Genomic DNA, 18,991 nt, shown 5'->3' with positions numbered 1-18,991 from the left:
GAAGGAAGGAAGGAAGGAAGGAAGGAAGGAAGGAAGGAAGGAAGGAAGAAAGAAAGCCCAAAACACACATGGTGTAATCTGGTAACATTTAATAATTTAAAAGAAAAGATTAAACATTATACTACTTTGCTTTATGAGTGGTATTTAACCATTTTAAGGTAATCAAATAGCCCTTATTAATGAGGAAAAAGTTCCAGAATTCTAGGTAAAAACTTTAGAAGAAATAAAGTTCGAAATAGTACTATGCTGCAAACCTTAACAAAATGGGGGAAATTTTTAGGTAATTTTTCTATCTGTGCAAAAATTTAAAAGATTGGTAAGAAACCTTAAAAATGGAAGCGTCAGGTGGTAATCACCTAAATGACGAATCTTGGCATGCACAAGTGGGAAAACCAGAAGTAATGGGTTAAAGTACAGAGAGTTGGAAAGAAACCTGACCTGAAAAAGCTAGTAATAACTACAAAACTAAAAGTGACAGATGAAAATGTGGCAAAATGGTGATAGCTGCTGAACCTTGGTGATGGCTACCATTATTTCTATTTTATATATGTTTGAAATTTTACATGACAAAAATGTAACCCGTATTGGCTTGGATATGGTTTGAGTGTGTCCTCCAAAGAATCCTGGAAAGCCTAGTCTCCAGTGTGGTAATATCAAAACTTTTAAGAAGTTGGACCTCTTGAAAGATGATTAGGTCATGTGGACCCACCCTCATAAGTGATGAACACTGGCCTCACAGAGTGAATTATTTCTTATGAGAACAGGTTGTTATAAAGCAAGGTCATCCAATACAATCACCTCCAGTACACAGTGAATTCATTTTCTGCTTCTCCACCATGTTTTAATGTTAGAAGTGGGGAGTAGGGAGGGAAGGAAGTGAGGACAGCTTCATTAGAGTTAAATAAGTTCGTTATTTTGTCATGGCATCAAAAACCAGACTAAATATAGCATACATACCAGTGCTTTCGCATGTAAATCATCTTTCATTAATTTAATTTTGGACAGCAAATTAAAAAGAAATGGAAAATCACTGAAAATGACAACCTTGGAGAATTCTTCTGTAGGTACCTAAAAAATAAACAGACAATAGTTTTGACAAAGAAAAGAAAAATGACACATTCGTTCCTTTAGTTCATTACCTTATTTACTGCTACACGTTTTGGAATCTATTTTTAAGAATCCAATTACTGAGAAGCACCTTTCCTTTCCCTCCCTCCCTCCCTCCCTCCCTTCCTTGCTTATTTCTTCCTTCCGTCCTTTCTTTCTTTCCTTGAGACAGGATGTCATATATCCCAGGCTGGCCTCAAACTCACTATGTAGCAGAGGATGACCTTGTACTTCTGATTCTCCTGCCTCTACCTCCCATGTGTGGAGATTATAGGCATTCACCAACACATCTGGTTTATTCAGGCTGAGGATTGAACGCAGGGCTTCATGCATGCTAAGAAGACACTCTACCAACTGAGCCACATCTCCCGTCCCTAGAGGTACATTTATAAGAATACTCATTCATTTTGTGACCAAAAGGTTTATATTTTCAATTATCATCTAATTTGGCAAATTTATCATTGAAATGAGGAAATATTCCAATCTTGATTTATCAAAGGGATACCTACATAGCTACTACTGTGTCCTGGTTTAAATCATGAACATTTTCAAGAATGAATATGTTATTCTTACCACATTATTGTCCCAAAAGAAAAGATTTTTCCTCTTTTCAATGAAGTCCAAGAGGTAGGAAAGTTCATCTATGTTGAAAGTACTTTCTGGTAGTTGACAGTTAACTTTGTTTACCTTAAAAAGAATTTCATTTCCTATTAATAAATGACTTAATTTTTGATATATATATATATATACTGAATATACATTTATCAATGATAAAGTAAGGGTATTTTAGATAAGTTGAGTTGGATTATGACCTTCACTCTTAGGATATTCTATTGGAGAACCAAATTCTGTCACTCCAGAATTTTCCATCCACAAAGAACTGGTCAGTCTTTTCAGAAGGTTCTGTCTTCCTCATGGCACCTTCTCTAATGCCAGCACACGGTACATTTGCAGTGACGTTGATTGATCTGGTCCATTCTTATATCTACAAATGCTAGTTGTATGTCAGTTTAGATGCCTGTGTCTTTCTTGCTTTTTCAGTTACACACATATATATTTATGATATGTGAAGAAGTGTTATGTATATTCCACAAAACAATATATGTAATTCACTCAGTGGGCATTTTACAAATATATGCCCAATAAATTTAAAAAATCATCTTGATTCAGTGTCAGAGCAATAACGGAGGTAGTCATAGGGCAGGGTAGAAAACTGGGGTGAGGAAGCCCTTTCCTACAGGAGAGGTGAGGGACAGGCCACAGAGAGAAGACGACACAGGAGCCGTAAGAGAGATCTACGGTAACAAAAAACCCCTCACAATGATGTCTTCCAAGTGCAGGTACAAGAGCTCCTATGATGTGGCCACAGAGGATGCCAGCTTTTACCTCAAGCCAAGTCTCTGCCAGGCCTTTGAATTCCAACACCGATGACCTTGGAAATAAATCATTCCTGGCCTAGCCAAAAGAATTAAAAAAGGATTCATTCTGTATTACACATGTCTTTCTTATACAGGATAGTAATAAGCAAACACCATCTTAAATCTAGATAGTAAACAGTACTTGGGTCCATACAGTCTGCCACAGGTATTCCACCTGGCCATTTGGTGTGCTATTTGGCATTAAAGCAACCATAGGTAAGTACATTATGGTGGATGTGTTCTGTTGAAGGTTAATTTACAAAAACAAAAGGCTCTCTGTGGGTATGGATTCCACCAAAGGTGAAATCAGCAAGCATCCTGGCATCTAGGAAACAGTTTCTGATTAGGTGTGTACATAAAGGTTCCCAGAAGAAACAGTGTTCTAAAATCAAAGGCTTAAGTAAGTGTGCAGCATGTTAAGTTAATCTGAATGATAGAAAGTAGGAAATAAGAAAGTCAATAAGAAAGGACATAAATTAATAATATACACAACAAAACAACCAACAAAACAAAAAAACATATATAAGAGAGAATTGAAAACCACAAAGATTTTGTTTTTTAGATAGGGTCTCACTGTTGTACTGGCTGTTCTAAAGCATCCCAAGTTTGATCCTCCTGTATCAGCCTCCCAGGTTCAAGAATTTTAGGTGAATGCCACTACTCCTAGTTCAAATGAATTAAAAAAATTTTTTTAAGCCAACCTCCTTTTGAAAACAAAAGGGACACAAATAGCTAGTATCACGATTGGCAAACAGGACAAAACAATCTACAAAGTGTGATGAAATTAAAATGATAAAAGCATTCAAAAATGTTCATTAGTAAACAAATTCTTAGAAAACATTACTGATGCACAAAGACATGCAAAACATTTCAGCTTTTCAAGAAATTAAATCCATAATTTAAAAAACCTTCCCTAGCTGGGCATGGTGGTATACACCTTTAATCCCAGCACTCAGGAGGCAGAGGTAGGTAGATCTCTGAGATCGAGGCCAGCCTGTTGTACATAACAAGTTCCAGGCCAGCTGAGGCTACAGGAGACCCTGCCTCAAACAAAACAAAACAAAACAAAACAAAACAAAACAAAAAACCCTTCCCACAGGGGGCTGGAGAAATGGCCCAGTGGTTAAGAGCACTTGCTGCTTTATGAGGGATTGGTTTCTAGCTCTTTTATGGGGGATTGGTTCCTAGCACCCTCAAATGTCTGTAACTACGGTTGCAAGAGATCCAATGCCTTCTTCTGGCTCCTGTATGTGCCAGCACACATGTGGCACACATAAAATACAGCAGGCAAATACACATACACATTAAAACATAAAAAAGCCCTTTCCACAAGACTGGGGATATAATGCTCACTTGGTAGAATGCTTGCTAGCAAACACAAAGCCTTAGGTTTGATCCCCAGTACCCAATAAAATCAAGCATGGTGGCACACACCTATAATCCAAAAGACTTCCCACAAAGAAACTCCAAATCCAAGAAGTTTCATATATTCTACAACTCCAAGGAAAAAAGAGTCAATATTATATAATCTCTTTCATGTAGCAGAAAAAGAGGGGCATCGCTAAATCATTCTGGCATCACCTTGATCCGGAAACCTGAGAAGAGCTTCACAAGAAAGTGAGATAACAGACAGGGCACTTTCATGAACAAAGATGGCTGCACTTTAATGTGACTCCTTGTGGTTCCAGTTTAGCTGGCTGAGACCAAAGGAGTTGGAATGTAACAAATTGGCATATACACTCCTTTAGACGAAACCCTTACCGCATGCACTTCTTTCATCGTTCCTAGAAGAGCTTTTAAATTATAGGGACTCTGAAAGACTGTAGTCACATCACACATTTGAGCGACGATGGCTGTTTTAAGCATCTGGACCAGTGTGTTCAGTGAAGATGCTTCCAAAGATGCCCAGCACTTTTCTGAGGGGTGTAAAAACCAAGCGTGATAAATATGTTTCTCCTCTTAAATCACTCAGTTTCTATTGGATTACGTAAGCAAGAAATCGACAATGTTTTTCATATCTAATGGCACAACCCATAAAATATTTCTTCTAAGGACATCATCTCAGATTATGTCACAAGTGTGGGGGAAGTTTTATTCTGAAAAAGTATTATTAAAATTAAAAGCTCAACACCAGGCATGGTGCTCTGGGAGCAGCACTTGGGAAGCAGATCTATGAGATCGAAACCAGCCTGGTCTACATAGTGAGTTCTAGGCCAGCTTGGGCTACAGGTAACTATATCTCAAAAAAAAAAAAAAAAAAAAAAAAAGAAAATTAAAAACAAAAAATAAAAACTCAAATTTAGGATTTGAAGAAACTTGCTCAGATATTACACTTATCTGATTGTCCATGATTTTCTTTGTTTTTGTTGTTTTGCTTTGATTTGGTGTTTTAAGACAAGTTATTGCTATATATCCCCAGCTGACCTGGCCCTGGATACATAGCCTAGGCTGGTTCTGAACTTTCAGGAATCCTCCTGCTTCACCCTCCTGGGTGTTGAGATTATTAGAATGTGCTGACTTGATGATTTTCAAACTAACAATTTTATCAGATAGCTATAGAATCTAAAAAATATGCAGATGAGTGCACGAACAATGTCACCAATTTTATCTCAGAAACTAAAATATTTTCCTTAGGGGCTGGAGAGATGGCTCAAGGGTTAAGAGCACTGGCTGTTCTTGCAGAAGGCCTGAGTTCAAATCCCAGCACCCAGATGGTGGCTAACAACCATCTGTAACTCCAGTTCCAGGGGATCTGATGTTCTCTTCTGTCCTCTGCAGGCACTGTACAGCATGGGTGCACTTACACACATGCAGGCATCACACTCAGACACATAAAATAAAAATAAAAATTAAAAATTATTTAAAAAATATCCTTTTTCAGATTTTATAAACAACTGCCATATGTATATGGTTATTTAAATATTTTAAATAGTTAATATTTTAATACTGCTGAGACTGCAATTTGGATTTGCACCTTTAAAGGAGAATTCTCAGAAAATAACCTTAGTAAATATTAAAATACCAGGGCGTAGAAGGTATAGGCATGAGAATTAGAAGTTCAAGGCTAGCTTGGCTACCTGAGATACTCTCTCAAAAAACTACAACAAAAAAGCTAAAATAAATTACCAAGCTAATGGAATTAAAATAGTACTACCCAGACGCATGTTAAGTATATTGTGTATTTGTGAAACTAAAACTGATCACTTAATAAATGTGCAGGGACAATTGGAAACTCATCTAGAAAAGATAAAAATCTACCCTATATAAATTATATGTATCAAAGATTTAGGCATAAAAACAAAATAATAAAACTTAGTAGAAAAAAATTCCACCATTTTCAGAACATGGATGGAACTGGAGGACATTATTCAGTGAAATAAGCAAGAAGCACAGTATTTTTTTTTTTTTGCATATGAAAGCTAAAAATGTTGATCTCATGGACATGGAGGCTAGCATAGTGGTCATAGAGCCTGAGAACTGTTGAAACAGAGGGAGGGTGGTTAAGTGGAACAGCTGCGAAGTGGGTAGCAAGAAAAACTTCCGGTGTCATAAATCAGGGTATGATAACTACAGCTGACAATAATCAATTAGTTAAAAATAGCCAGGTGAGCAGGGCGTGGTGGTGCACGCCTTTAATCCCAGCACTGGGGAGGCAGAGGCAGGCGATCTCCGGGAGTCCGAGGCCAGTCTGGTCTCCATAGCGAATCCAGGCCAGCTGGGGCTACAGGGAGACCCTGTCTCAAAAAGACCGAAAAAAAAAAAAAAAGAAAAGAAATTGCCAGGTGAGACTATTTTAGAGGTTCCTGATATAAAAAAATGATAAATATTTGAGATGACACATGTGTTACTTTGATCTGGTCATTACACATTGTATACACTGTTAAAATGTCATACTGTACTTTACAAATATGTGCAATGATTATTTTCCATTAAAATAGCTTTAAAAATAAATAAAATTATAGTAGAAAGGGTTGGGGATGAAGCTCAGTGGTGGAGTACCTACCTAATATGCACAAGGCCCCAGGTTCAATCCCCAGCACCACACACACACACACACACACACACACACACACACACACACACAGACAAAAAGTATGGTAGGAACATGGGAATAGTTTAAAATTTAAGACTAAGTCTTTTGAAATATGACTCCTAAATCTAGAAACAGTTAAGAAAACAGGGTCTTGTGTATCCCAGGCTACTTTTGAACTATGTAGCCAAGGCTGGCTTTGAACTCTTCCCTCTACTTCTAAAGTACTGGAATTAGCACTATGTCCAGCAAAACCTCTTGAAATAAAAATGCACATACGGGGACTAGAGAAATGGCTTAGTAGTTAAGAGCACTTGCTGCTTTTGCAGAGGACTTAGGTTCGGTTTCCAGCACCCACATGGCAGTTCACAAGTGTAACTCCAGTTCCAAGGGATCCAATGCTCTCTTCTGGCCTCCATGGGCTTCTGCACACACATGGTGCACATACACTCACACAAGCATACACACATACAAATTCAATTAAAAATAAACACACTACTCATTCAACCAATTAAATGCACATATAACTTAATAATTTACTCCTGTAATTGTGCTTCCTAGAACTTTTCCTGCATGTATACACTGATATCCATCCCAAGAAATGTATGTTAGCACTATTATAGCAGCAAAAGAGCAGAAACAACTATCCAGAGCACATCAAGTACAGAGGTTTGGGTGGGGTTTGTCCCCTTAGGCCTGTGTGTTAGCAGTGATAAGGTGGTGGGAATTTTAAGAGATGCTACATAGCAAGAAGCCATTAGGGGAACTATCCTCAGAGCAGAGTAAAGCAGTTCTTAAGGAATACCTGATAGTTCTTGGGAGAAGGTTGTTAGAAAAGAGTGCACGCGTGTGTGTCTGTCTCTGTGTGTGTGTGTGTGTGTGTGTGTGTCCAGTGCAGGATGCTGGGTGTCCTGCTTTATCACACACAGGGCTCTCACTGAGTCTGGAGCTAGACTGGTAACAGGATAGCTTCAATTACCCTCCGAGAGTCTCTGACTCTCGTAGCTCTGGGGTTACTGGCATACACTCAGCCATGCCTGGACTTTTATGGAGGTGCTGAAGATTTGAACGAGCACACTGTACTGGATAGCTTTAGTTGGCAACTTGACACACCTGGGTTGAGGGAGTTTCTATTGGGGAACTGCCTCCATTGGATTGACCTATGGCCATGTCTGTGGGGCATCTTCTTGATTGTTGATGTGGGAGGGCCCAGCCCACTGTGAATGGTGCCACCCCTGGGCAGGTGGGCCTATATTTTATAAGAAATCAAGCCGAGCATGGGCCAGGGGAGTAAGCCAGTAAGCAGTGTTCCTCCATGGCATGTGCTCTAGGTTCCTGCCCTTAGTTCCTGCCTTGGCCTCCCTTGATGATGAACTGTGTTATAAGTCAAATTAACCATTTCCTCCCCAAGCTGGTTTTGGCCAGTGTTTTCATCACAGCAATGTGAAAGTGAAGTACAACAATATCTCATCATTTTGAATAAAATATACAGTAGGAAAAAGTTTAATCTTGGTTTTCATCACCTCTGGTCAAATGTTTATAATACTGAATACTGTGAGTAAAAATGTCTAATATCAAAGTCATATTCAAGTCTAAGAAGAACACTTGCTTTGCTATAAGATTAATGTTATAAAAGGTTTTATTTAATAGTTGCAAAATTCACATAACATTTACTCAAAAGATATATACTATGAAATTTTCCATCCAATATTTGCTACAACTTCTACTTCAGGCAATGATACTCTACTCAGAATACTGACAAAGTGTCACAAAACTTACTCAGGATTCCTAATGATCGGTTAGTCATTTCACAAATAGCCTTTGCAAATTCAATGGTCAGGGTCCTCCAGTTCCTTAGGTCCTGCATCACAGGGCATTCTGGAAGCAAAAGGAAAACCGATAAAGCTTCTTGATGTGGAGAACGGCGTGGAAGAGCTTTGAGCAGGTTCTCCTCGAGACATGTAGTTATCTGTGGTCAAAACAGGATGAAGGACAAAGTCCAATTGATATAGATGCAGAGTACTGTGAGATGCAAGCTGTGGGAACAGAAGTTTCATTCCACTGCTTCCTTCCTCATATCGCTCCTTACATTCCCATGTTCCTGACATAGAACCATCTTCCTTGATGGTTCTATGATGGTACATGAGGGAAATAAAGTGAATGTAATAAATAGTGGGTTGGAAATAATGCAAAGTCCTCCAAAAACAGCTTTGCAAGCTGGTTGCAGTGGCACAGGTCTGTAAATCCTAGCTACTCAAGAGACCGAGGTAGGATGATCACTTGTGCCCACAAATTCAAAACCAGGTTGGGGAACACAGTGAGATAATTCCACTCCATCTCAAAAAGGAAGAAAGCTGGGGATATATAGTTTAGGTAGCAGAGCTTGCCTAGCACACACGAAGCCCTGGCTTTGATCTCCAGCACCACATAAACCAAGTGTGGTGGTACAACACTCAGGAGACGGGCAGAAGTTCAAGGTCACCCCAGAAAGTCTATGACACATGAGACCCTGTCTTGAAAAAGTAAAAGAGAAAAGAGATGGAAAAGCTATCACCCTTTCTCACACATACATACAAAATCCATTTCTGCCTTCATAATTTTTCAGAGCCAAAATAGCACTGAATTGTTACTTATTTTATCCAGAGATAAACTTTTAAAATAGAATGTATACAAAAACTAGTAATAGGAATAATTCAAAGTTTTTGGTTGTTGCTTTATCTTTTGAAATAGGGTCTTGTTATGTACCCCAAACTGGCCTAGAACTCTTGAACTTTTGACCTTCCTGCCTCCACTTCTCAAGTGCTAGAGTTACAAGCAGGAGCCCCTTTGCCTGGCTGAAAGGTATTTTTCATATTTGTCTGAACGTTCATTGAGTACGCACCATGTACCAAGTGGTCACACAAAAATTATTTCAATAATTGTGCGAGGTAGTTTGTGTTTGTTTGTTGCTGTTGTTTTTTACTTTTTTTTCTTACAGATGAGAAGAGACTCAATTGAAAGACGTTAAAGGAAGGAAGTCGCTCAGCTAATGACAGATCAGGAATTCAAACCCAGACCGCTCTGATCTAAAATCTAGTCTTGCGGAGAAAAATTCTGCCCTATGTTCACCTTACTAATTTGATTTTCCTTCTGGGGTCACAAGAAGATGGTGCTTCCCAATGTCCCCTGGAGCTGGATGGCCCTTGTGACTTGAGTCTTAGCTTCCAAATGTGAAGGTGCTATGGAACTCTTTCAGGTATAGCCTCTGTGGTCTCTCATGTGACCTTCCACACTCTTTCCTCATTGGCCAAACCCAGAGATCCAATAGAGGACTTTATAGCCTGAGATTCTTGAGAATCTGAAAAAGAGCCTGAGTCAAAGAAGCTTCTTTCTGCAACAGATGGAGGCTACTGCAGAATTGCACATCTGGTCAGACACAGAGCACATACATCTGAGAGATGCCCAGTACTAGATGACATATCTATAGTTGAACATCTACAACTAAGGCTCACAGAACATAGCGAAACAAGGGGTAGAGAGAAAACAAATGCATTCCTCAACTCTCACCAGTAAAGCTTCCTTATCCAACAGAGTGTGATGCTCACAGAAGACCACAGCTGGTCAAGTTTTAAAGAATAAGAGACTGCAGAGTGTGGGATAGGACTCCTATATTGAACCTCACCCACCACGGCTCAGGGACCATTGCAGAAGAGGGGGTGGAAAGACTGTAAGAGCCAGGGCTGATTCACGAACACAGGGAAGCAGAGGCTTTCAAACAACTGGAAGCTTGCACATATGAATTTGTGGCAATGGTGGCATTGAGCACAGGACCCATGCCAACCAAATTAAACAAGGGCCCAAAGGGGAGGAGAGAAATGGGTGGTGGGCTGGCACTAGACTGAGAACTATTGGAAACTGATTACTGCTGGGTGAAGGAGAGTATGACTTACATATAATCTCTAGATGGGCTGACTAGACACCAGTGGACGAATTTACACTGAAGGACATTTGGGTACAAGTGTGAAGTCCTATATGCCCTTTATTACATTTAACATTCTTTGGGTTCTTTATGTCTAAAAGAATGTAATTTCTATGGAATGATAGCAAGTATTATGTGGGGAAAACTCATTGCAAAGTCAGTAACTCCAAGAAAAATAAAGTAATGAAGTTAGAGTTCCTTCACTTTATGACATCATAGAATATTGGATTTCTAATGTGCATCACAACGCAATAGTGTGCATCATTTTCAAAGGGATTTTATTAAGAAACCCTTTCTATGACATTAACCCTTCTCAGAAATTACACTGAGAACACCCCAAGTTCTCTCCTATCATGTGAATAAATGCATTGTTCAAATATATATAGCATTACTATTCTTCACCTTCAAAATAAAAATATAGTCTTTGCTACACAATAAGAAAATATTCCTTCTTTCTTTTCCAAATGTAGAACCCACTTGGATCCATTTAAATGAAATGGTTAACCTCATGTGTATGTGTATATGTGGTGATGGGGATGAACCCACAGCTCATACATGCTTGGCAAGTGCACTATTGCCGAGCTACACCACTGGCCTGATGATTACTTTAAACCCAGGACATTTGAGATGCAACTGAGGCAGAAAGCAGTCACTTTGGAGCTTTTTGTACATCTGACTAAAGCAGAGGCTCCTGGGAGCAGAGCTATAAACCTCTCTTAGCTTCACTGCCAAGGAAGAAACTCAGCACTCAGGCCACATGTACCCAGATGAGGAATATCTCTCTGTCCCAGTTTGTTCTGCCCAGAGAAACTTTTTTGCCCTGTTAAGCTAGTTCATAAACCCAGATCTAGCTTTTAATTCAAGTGAATATGGCCTGTCTTCCTTTCTCCTGTGCTTTAGATTGCCTGTGTTTCCCTAGAATTCATGTGTTGAAGTCCTCCAATGTGATGGTATTAAGAAGAGGAGCCTTTGGTAATTGATTCAGTCATAAGGGTAGGGTCTTCACGAATGGGATTAGTGCTTACAAGTAAGAACCCTAGCCCTTTCTATCATGTGAGGACACAATGACGATCTTTTATCAATCAGAAAGTCTACCATTATCCAACACCAATTATGCCAGCACCTCAATCTTAGGTTTCCAAGCTTCCAAAACAATAAAAAAAAAGTCTATCTCCACTGTTTAAAAGCCACCCATGCTTGGAAACCCTTATGACGCTGTGACAGTCACAAGGTACTAACACATCCTGATATCTGCCGGTGTTCATTTGTAGCTCCCTGCACCCCAACCTAAATTAGTAGACGTTTTCCTTTCTATATAACCCGGAATCACAAAATATTAGACATTAAAAGTGAACTGAAGTCGCAGGCAAAGAAAACATTACTCAGAGAAGAGAAGGGATGAGTCTGTAGCAGAGATTCAGCTCAAGTATACCTGAGACTCATCCCAAAACAGACAAAAAGCCAATCTCTTACCTGAGAGGTTAGCTTGCTTCCCAAACCACTGTGCTTTTCATGTACTGTGCTACAACCTTTTACAGCTCAGCATTACTTTCCTCTTATTGAAAACATAAATAGCCTATCCTCTGTACATTTAATGGTTTAATAAGAAAATCGATGCTGCCACCTAGCCCAGTGTCTGGGATCTGGTAACTTCCTAACACATACTAGCTCCCTGCTCAGCCCTATCACAGGCCCTTGTCATCACCTCTCCACATTAAACTCCTATTATATTTGTTCCTGTAAAGAAATCCTACTGTGCTATGCCTCAAGTGAGTAAAACAAGTATTGGCTATTACCAAGGAAGAAATCCATGTCACTTTCGTTAACTTCGTGAAGACATTGCTTGCCATTTTCAAGTCCACATCAATGGAAATCTTTTCTCCAGTACCTCTAAAAATACAATAAATGTTAAAAACATATAAACAGATAGAAAGGGGATATTTTTAAAGTTCATATCCTTTTTTTGCTTTGTTTTGTTTTTGTTTTGAGACAGGGTCTCCCTGTTGCTTCAGCTGGCTTGGAACGTGACCAGGCTAGCCTCAGTCTCATAGAGACCTGCCTGCCTCTACCTCCTGAGTGCTGAGATTAAAGGTGTGCACCACCACAACTGGTGACATAAACTTTTTTTTTTTTTTTGGTCTTTTTGAGACAGGGTCTCTCTGTAGCCCCAGCTAGCCTGGAACTCACTATGTAGACCAGGCTAGCTTTGAACATACAGAGATCTGCCTGCCTCTGCCTCCCAAGTGCTGGGATTAAAAGCATGCACCACCACGCCGACATAAACTTTTTAAAAAGCTTATCTCTTTTCAAAATACTAGACTTGCTAGACACAAAAGATGTACAGACACATTCTTGTTAAAAGACAGTAAATAACAATTTATTATTTATATAATCAGGTATGAGCTGCAATATTACTAAGATTTTACTTTACCTTATTTCATCACTTTATTTTGTGATGCTAGGATTGAACCCAGGGCCTATGACCTAGGACCTCACACATTCGAAATAAATTACCACTGAGTCACAACCTCAGTCTTGCAAGATTTTATAATCTAGGTCTAAGAATTTGTACAGTGAGGATTGGAATGATCTCTCTCCATATGCAGTACCATTTGCATTTGTTTCTTTATTTCTTTTTGAGATGGTCTTGCTACCCCCAGGCTGGCTTCCAGCTCCTGATCTTCCTGCCTCAGCCTCAAGTGTTGGGATTACAGATGTGCACCACATCTAGCCACCACTTCTACTTAAGTTCTGCAATTTCACTGTTATATCAGCAGGGGAGTAATGACATATTAGTGGTTTACTATTCTAGGAGACCCTTGCACAGGCAAAAGTTTAATAGTTCATTTTAGAAAATTTTGAAAGACCCAGTAACTCATTAATGGAAAACATTAACACATAGTTTGGGCACAAAGATAATTGAATCTCTTACCTCAAAAATCTTTGTCTCAAAAATCTTTGCCTTGCTGTTTGCACCAACCCTGAATTCTTACATATTTACCCAATGCTCATCAAAGCTTCCCCTTTCACATTGAAAGACTCTCCACTTACTGTCTTGTTAGCAGGTTGATTTGGCAATGTTTCAGGAGCCAGCATTCAGCAAGTCTAACAACTTTTTTTGATAATGTGTTAATCAACAAACATTTTATGCTTGCTGAATTAAGTGATCAATAAAAATATTAGGATTGGTGTATTTATAGAAGTTCTAACTGCAAATTTCTCTCCAAAATTATTTCTCATTTGCAGCCTTTGCCTGGGAGTTTATCAGTACCATGAGGTGATCATGGAGAGACACTATTGTAGGAGAGGAAGAGATCCCTTCTGCCCTGTTCCTACCCCTGTGGATGCTTTGACTGTGTCTAGGAACTAAATTAATATAAGAAAGATTAACAAGATAAAGGCATATATGTTTTATTAAAATTACATGTAAATGGGGAAGAGGTAAGTTCAAAGAAATGATGAAAGTATGATGCTTTATATTTTTTAAACAAAACACAATATGTTTGTGAAGGAATTACAGAACAATTGGGTGTGTGGACAAGGCAGTAGCTCTTAGGGATGGCCCTGGGAGGTGTATGCGGGGAAGCCATAAAAAGATAAGGGTTACGCCAATGAGTTTATTCACATGGGTTCATTACAACTCCAATGGCCAATATCTGGATCTTGACTATTTTCTCAAATGGGTTTATATGGGTTGATACCTTTCAGCCCCTAAATCTTTGTGACTTGCTGCAGATGGTCTGTTCTGAAGTTACAGTGCCCCAGGAGAGTTCAGCAGGAAATAATCAATGTACCAATTTGGCATATTTTGAGCTGGTATGACCTTGACTCCTAAAATATTATTGTGGAAGACTCCTACACACAGCAAGCATGATCCTGAGGCTAGAGTGAGGGAGAGAGGACATCTAGTCCAGGAGAGTCCCTTCCTGGGACTGAAAGGAGCAAATGGAAGAGAGGGGCCAGACAGAGAAGACAGCAATGTCCAGAATTTTCTTCTGCCTTTGGATGGGGTAAGTATAGATGAACTCAGGTATTTTGTAGACTCTGAAAATATAATACTTAATGAGCTGCTATCCAGAAGCCATGACCTTTAGCTTTTCTAATCCTCTCTAGTTTCTAGAGAATGCTGTTGAGTCCTAACAGTGACCAGTTCCCCAAGCTGACTTAGAATGAGTCTGGTTAATAAGAACCAGTGGGACTCACACCTTTGTCACAGGACATAGAGAAATCAAACCGGAGCTGGACTTGAAGCTTCCTTGCTCTGGCTCATCCTCATGGTGTTAAGAGGTGCCATGCAAGCTGCTTCAGGAGAAGAGACATCAACAGTCTTACTCAACTGTGGACCTTGCATGAAATAATACTGACTGGCCAGGCAAGATGAGCCCACTTGTTGCAATAGTGAAAAATCTGTTGTATGGGTAACCAACCACTTTCTCATTGAATTTGGTGCTTGTTGCACAGGAGCAAATTCACAACTGGTACAGTAAACCTGGTCAAAAGCGTGTGGCTGACAGGGTAGGAGTGATGGCTCAGCAGTTAAGACCACTGGCTTCTATTTCAAGGACCCAGGTCCAGTTCCCAGAACCCACATGGCAGCTAACAATCATTAGTAACTCTGGTTACAGGGCTCCAATGTCCTCTTCTGGCCTCTACAGGCATTGCATGCACAGGTGCACTAACATACATGTAGGCAAAAACACTCATACACATAAAATAAAAACAAATCATTAAAAAAAAAAACTCATTCAAAGAAGCTGTGACTGGGAACTCATAAAGCCCTAATAGGGAAGCTACTGTTGTGGTTTTGCTAAATGGGCATGATCTATCCACCAATTTGCCTTCTGAGTAATTATGTATATGCCCAAGGAATAGTGCTGCTGACAGTTCTGGTCCAAGAAGCTTCTCTTTGCAGTGGTCAGACTCACAACTGGTCAAAATGCTCAGAATAAGTGTCTGTTGAGTTCTCAGTCATAAATGGGCCATCTACAGCACCCTCTCTAAGGCTCAGGGAACATTGTGAAAGAAGGAACAGGAAAAAAAAAAAAAAAGAAAAGAGCCAGAGGACGTATGTGGTGGTGGTGAAGAATTCTGACATCTGGGTATGATATGGCTATGTATGCTTAAACTTAGAGAAGTTATGTTTACCTGCAAAAGATCTGCACAAGATTGGGCTCATAAATATGTCATGGAGGGGTACTTCATGGGGACCCCCACCCCCTGGAGGTTTATCAGCAGTTATTGGTTACTAGAGAAGGAAGAGACAAAGTTTCTTCAGTAGTGTAGCCACTACTAAGGTGTTCCACGCTCTTGTAAACAATCATAATGAAACTCATTGGGGCATCCAGAAAGAAAAAAAAGACATAAAAGTAGAAGGGGGTCTAGCTGGGAAGAAGAAGGGGATCAATGACTGTGGGAGGAGGACAAGAGAGGACAATGTGGGCATGGAATGTGATCAAAATACATTACATACAAGTATAAAAATGTCATAATGAAGTCCATTATCATGTACAATTAATATATGCCAATAAAACACTTTTTAAAAGGAAAAATAAGGTGTGGGTAATAGGCTGTGAAAGCAGGAGAACCTGAGTTCAACTCCCCAGCACCCACGTAAAAAGCTGGGCATGGCAGTGCATGTGTGGCTGAGAGGTGGACACTGGCAGATCCAGGGAGCTCACTGGCTAGCAAGCCTAGACAAAACAGTGAGCTTCAGGTTTAGTGAGAGACTTATCTCAAAAAATAAAGTGGAAGGCAACTCCTTTTCAAGTCCCCTCTCTGCCACAGGAAGTTATTTCTCCACTGCTCAATAAACCTTATGGTTGCCCTTCTTTGTTTCTACTTTTTTATTGTTTTTGTCCTTTGACAATTTCATATATGCATATAATGTATTCTGATTCTCTCTCCCCACCACTGTCTCTTAACATTTCTCCTATCTCTATCAACCCCTTCCCCAGAGTCATGACTTTTGGTTTTGTTCTGTGACCCATTTCGTTTAAACAAGGCCATCTGTGTGAGCTTTGGATTAGAACTCTCCATTAGAGCCTGGTGGGGTCATTAATGGGTTTGCAACCCAAGTCATGACTCCCCTTCTCCCTGAATCAATCAGTAGCAAATAGTTCAGCAGTGAGGGGTAGGCCCCCTGAGGCTGTCCTCCATCCATACCTGACTGTTGATGAACCCATTCTCTCCTAGACTCAGTGCAGGCATCCACAATCCTGTGAGTTTTTATTCTAATGGCCTTATCTTGACCAGAAGATTGCATTTCCCAGTCTTTCCCCTTATCTATGGACACTTTTTTGGCTCCTCTGTTGTGCAATGTCTCCTAAGCCTTAGGGTGTGTGGTATAAATATTGTGAGGGTGAGCACTTGTCTGTCACTTATTCTCAGTGCTTTGTACACCCACGAGTCTCTGCATTCACTACCATTCGCTAGAATAAGAGGCTTCTCTTATTAAGACTGAGAGCATTTTTATCTGAGTATAAACATACACTTTTAGAAGGTAGTTTGATGCTATGCCAATTTTGCTAAACAACAGTATTCAGTTCCCCTCTAGGGACATGATCTCCCCTGGCATGTGCTTTTTACCAGGCTTACAGCATCAAGCATGGGTTCACTCCTGTGGAGTGGGCCACAAACACAGAGAGTGGTTGATTATTCCCACAATGGTGGTGTTGCTATTGCACAAGTGGGCACAGCTTGCATGGCAGATTGGTATTGTAGTTCATAGGGTTCACGGCTGGATAAGACCACTGATGCCTTTTCTCCTTTAGAAGCCTGTGTATCACCTTCTGGGATCACGAAAGCTGTCCATCAGGGAGGAATCTTCGGGCTCAGTTCCAGCTGAACTTCTCTGTATCATGCGATCAAGCTGTGTCATGTCTTTAGCAATAGGGTCTTACCAGTTAGTCTAGTAGTTACTTTCTCTTGATTAAAAAAAGAAAATAAGGTGGACAGCTGTGGGGACCTAAAAGCCCAACCTTGCATAGGTCCGAAAGGAAGTTACTGGGGGTGCGGCCTGGCTTTCTTTGAAAGTCTGAAGAATACTTCCGCACTGCTGAGGAGTGAATGATTAGCGCATGACCATCCTTAAGATACACCCTGGGGACGGGGAGTTCCAGGTGCCTTTATAAGCTTTGTAACACCTGCAATAAATGAGTCTCTGCCTGACTAAGACTCCCCGTTGCGTCTGAGTGTCCCTGGGTAATGGGGGCAGCGTGGGCTGGTGAACGGCGTGCTTACTCATCCCCAATCCTCACCTCGCCGGGGGTCGCTGGTTCGAACCCCTGGCAGACAGCAATAGAATAAGACACCTAACATCCTCCTCCTCTGGCCTCTGCATGTGTACACATAGGTATGGCACCCCCCCAACACACATGCATGTACACTACACACATACACACACACACACACACACACACACACACGTGTGCACGCGAACACAAAGTAAGAAAAACCAATCAGCAGAATGGCTGGGGGTTGTATGTTATTGAGGAGCAAGGGTAGTACCACTTAACAACCAGGGGGCGAAACTATATATATATATTACATAGTCAGCTTCTGAACCAGTGAGCCGACTTGCAGCAAGTTTACAAGAGAGGGACAAGATCTAGCTAAATGAAGAAGCCAAGCAAGTTACAGTGGCAAGGGATAGATCAGCAGGGCACCAGTCGCCAAAGAAGACAGAGGATAGACTCAGGCCCCTTGACACTGCTGCCTTACCCTTATACACCCAGGAGCCACACTGGAGAACTCACAGGAATGAGAGAATAGAAGATCCAAATACTAAGCATTAAAGGAATTGTTTAAACTGTTGGGTAATCTCAGCACTTGGGAAGGGAGGCCAGAGGACCAGATATTCAATGTCATCTTTGGCTACATAGCAGGCTATATGAGATCCTATTTCAAAAACACAAAAAATAAGTAAACAAGTTAACTTACTATTAGAGTCAGGACTACTATTAAACCAACACTCTCCCCCATTTATAAAGTTAAAGACAAAATAAATAAGTTTTCTTTTCTTTATTGGTCTCACACAGTAAAAACTTTAAAATGAATTCCTAAGTTTTAAATAGTAAAGTACTATTAGGCTTAGCTGATCCGTTGCAGATATAAAGATCCTGAAAAAATATCACCATTCCCTCTAATAAAACAATAGAGGAAAGTGTGTGGAGGAATAAACAAAGTTATAACTTACAGTGGCCTAGAAGACTACTTATAAAATGAAAGAATTCTTTATCACACAGAGAATTCTCTGTGTTGGACTTTGTGCACGGATAATTCACACATAAACTAAGTGACTCCCTAATTTTCATTTTAAATATTCCCCAGTATTTTAAATGAAGGTAATTCTCATCAAAGTGTTACCTTTTCTTCAAAAAGCTTGCAGTTAAACAGGCGGGGGAAGAAAATATCACACTGATTTTTCTGCAAAAATAACAAAAAAGGGTAAGTCACAACTGAGCAGAGGTGTCCAGCCTT

At 40.1% G+C, this 18,991-nt stretch overlaps 1 protein-coding gene across 1 annotated transcript in view; it reads right to left on the bottom strand.

The window, feature by feature from the left end:
* The window catches only part of Herc6 (HECT and RLD domain containing E3 ubiquitin protein ligase family member 6), a 68,930-nt gene that overhangs the window by 18,414 nt on the left and 31,525 nt on the right, over nucleotides 1-18,991 (bottom strand). The window contains 6 exon segments of the mRNA XM_029569086.1: nucleotides 958-1,068; nucleotides 1,681-1,794; nucleotides 4,287-4,441; nucleotides 8,335-8,524; nucleotides 12,310-12,403; nucleotides 18,878-18,935. Coding sequence (XP_029424946.1) covers nucleotides 958-1,068; nucleotides 1,681-1,794; nucleotides 4,287-4,441; nucleotides 8,335-8,524; nucleotides 12,310-12,403; nucleotides 18,878-18,935 — 722 coding nt within the window.

Source organism: Nannospalax galili, unplaced genomic scaffold (genome assembly GCF_000622305.1).
Source record: "Nannospalax galili isolate Female #2095 unplaced genomic scaffold, S.galili_v1.0 scaffold441, whole genome shotgun sequence".
Lineage (NCBI taxonomy): Eukaryota > Metazoa > Chordata > Mammalia > Rodentia > Spalacidae > Nannospalax > Nannospalax galili.
The sequence above is the reverse complement of the archived record's forward strand: the minus strand, read 5'-3'. Positions and strand labels throughout refer to the sequence as shown.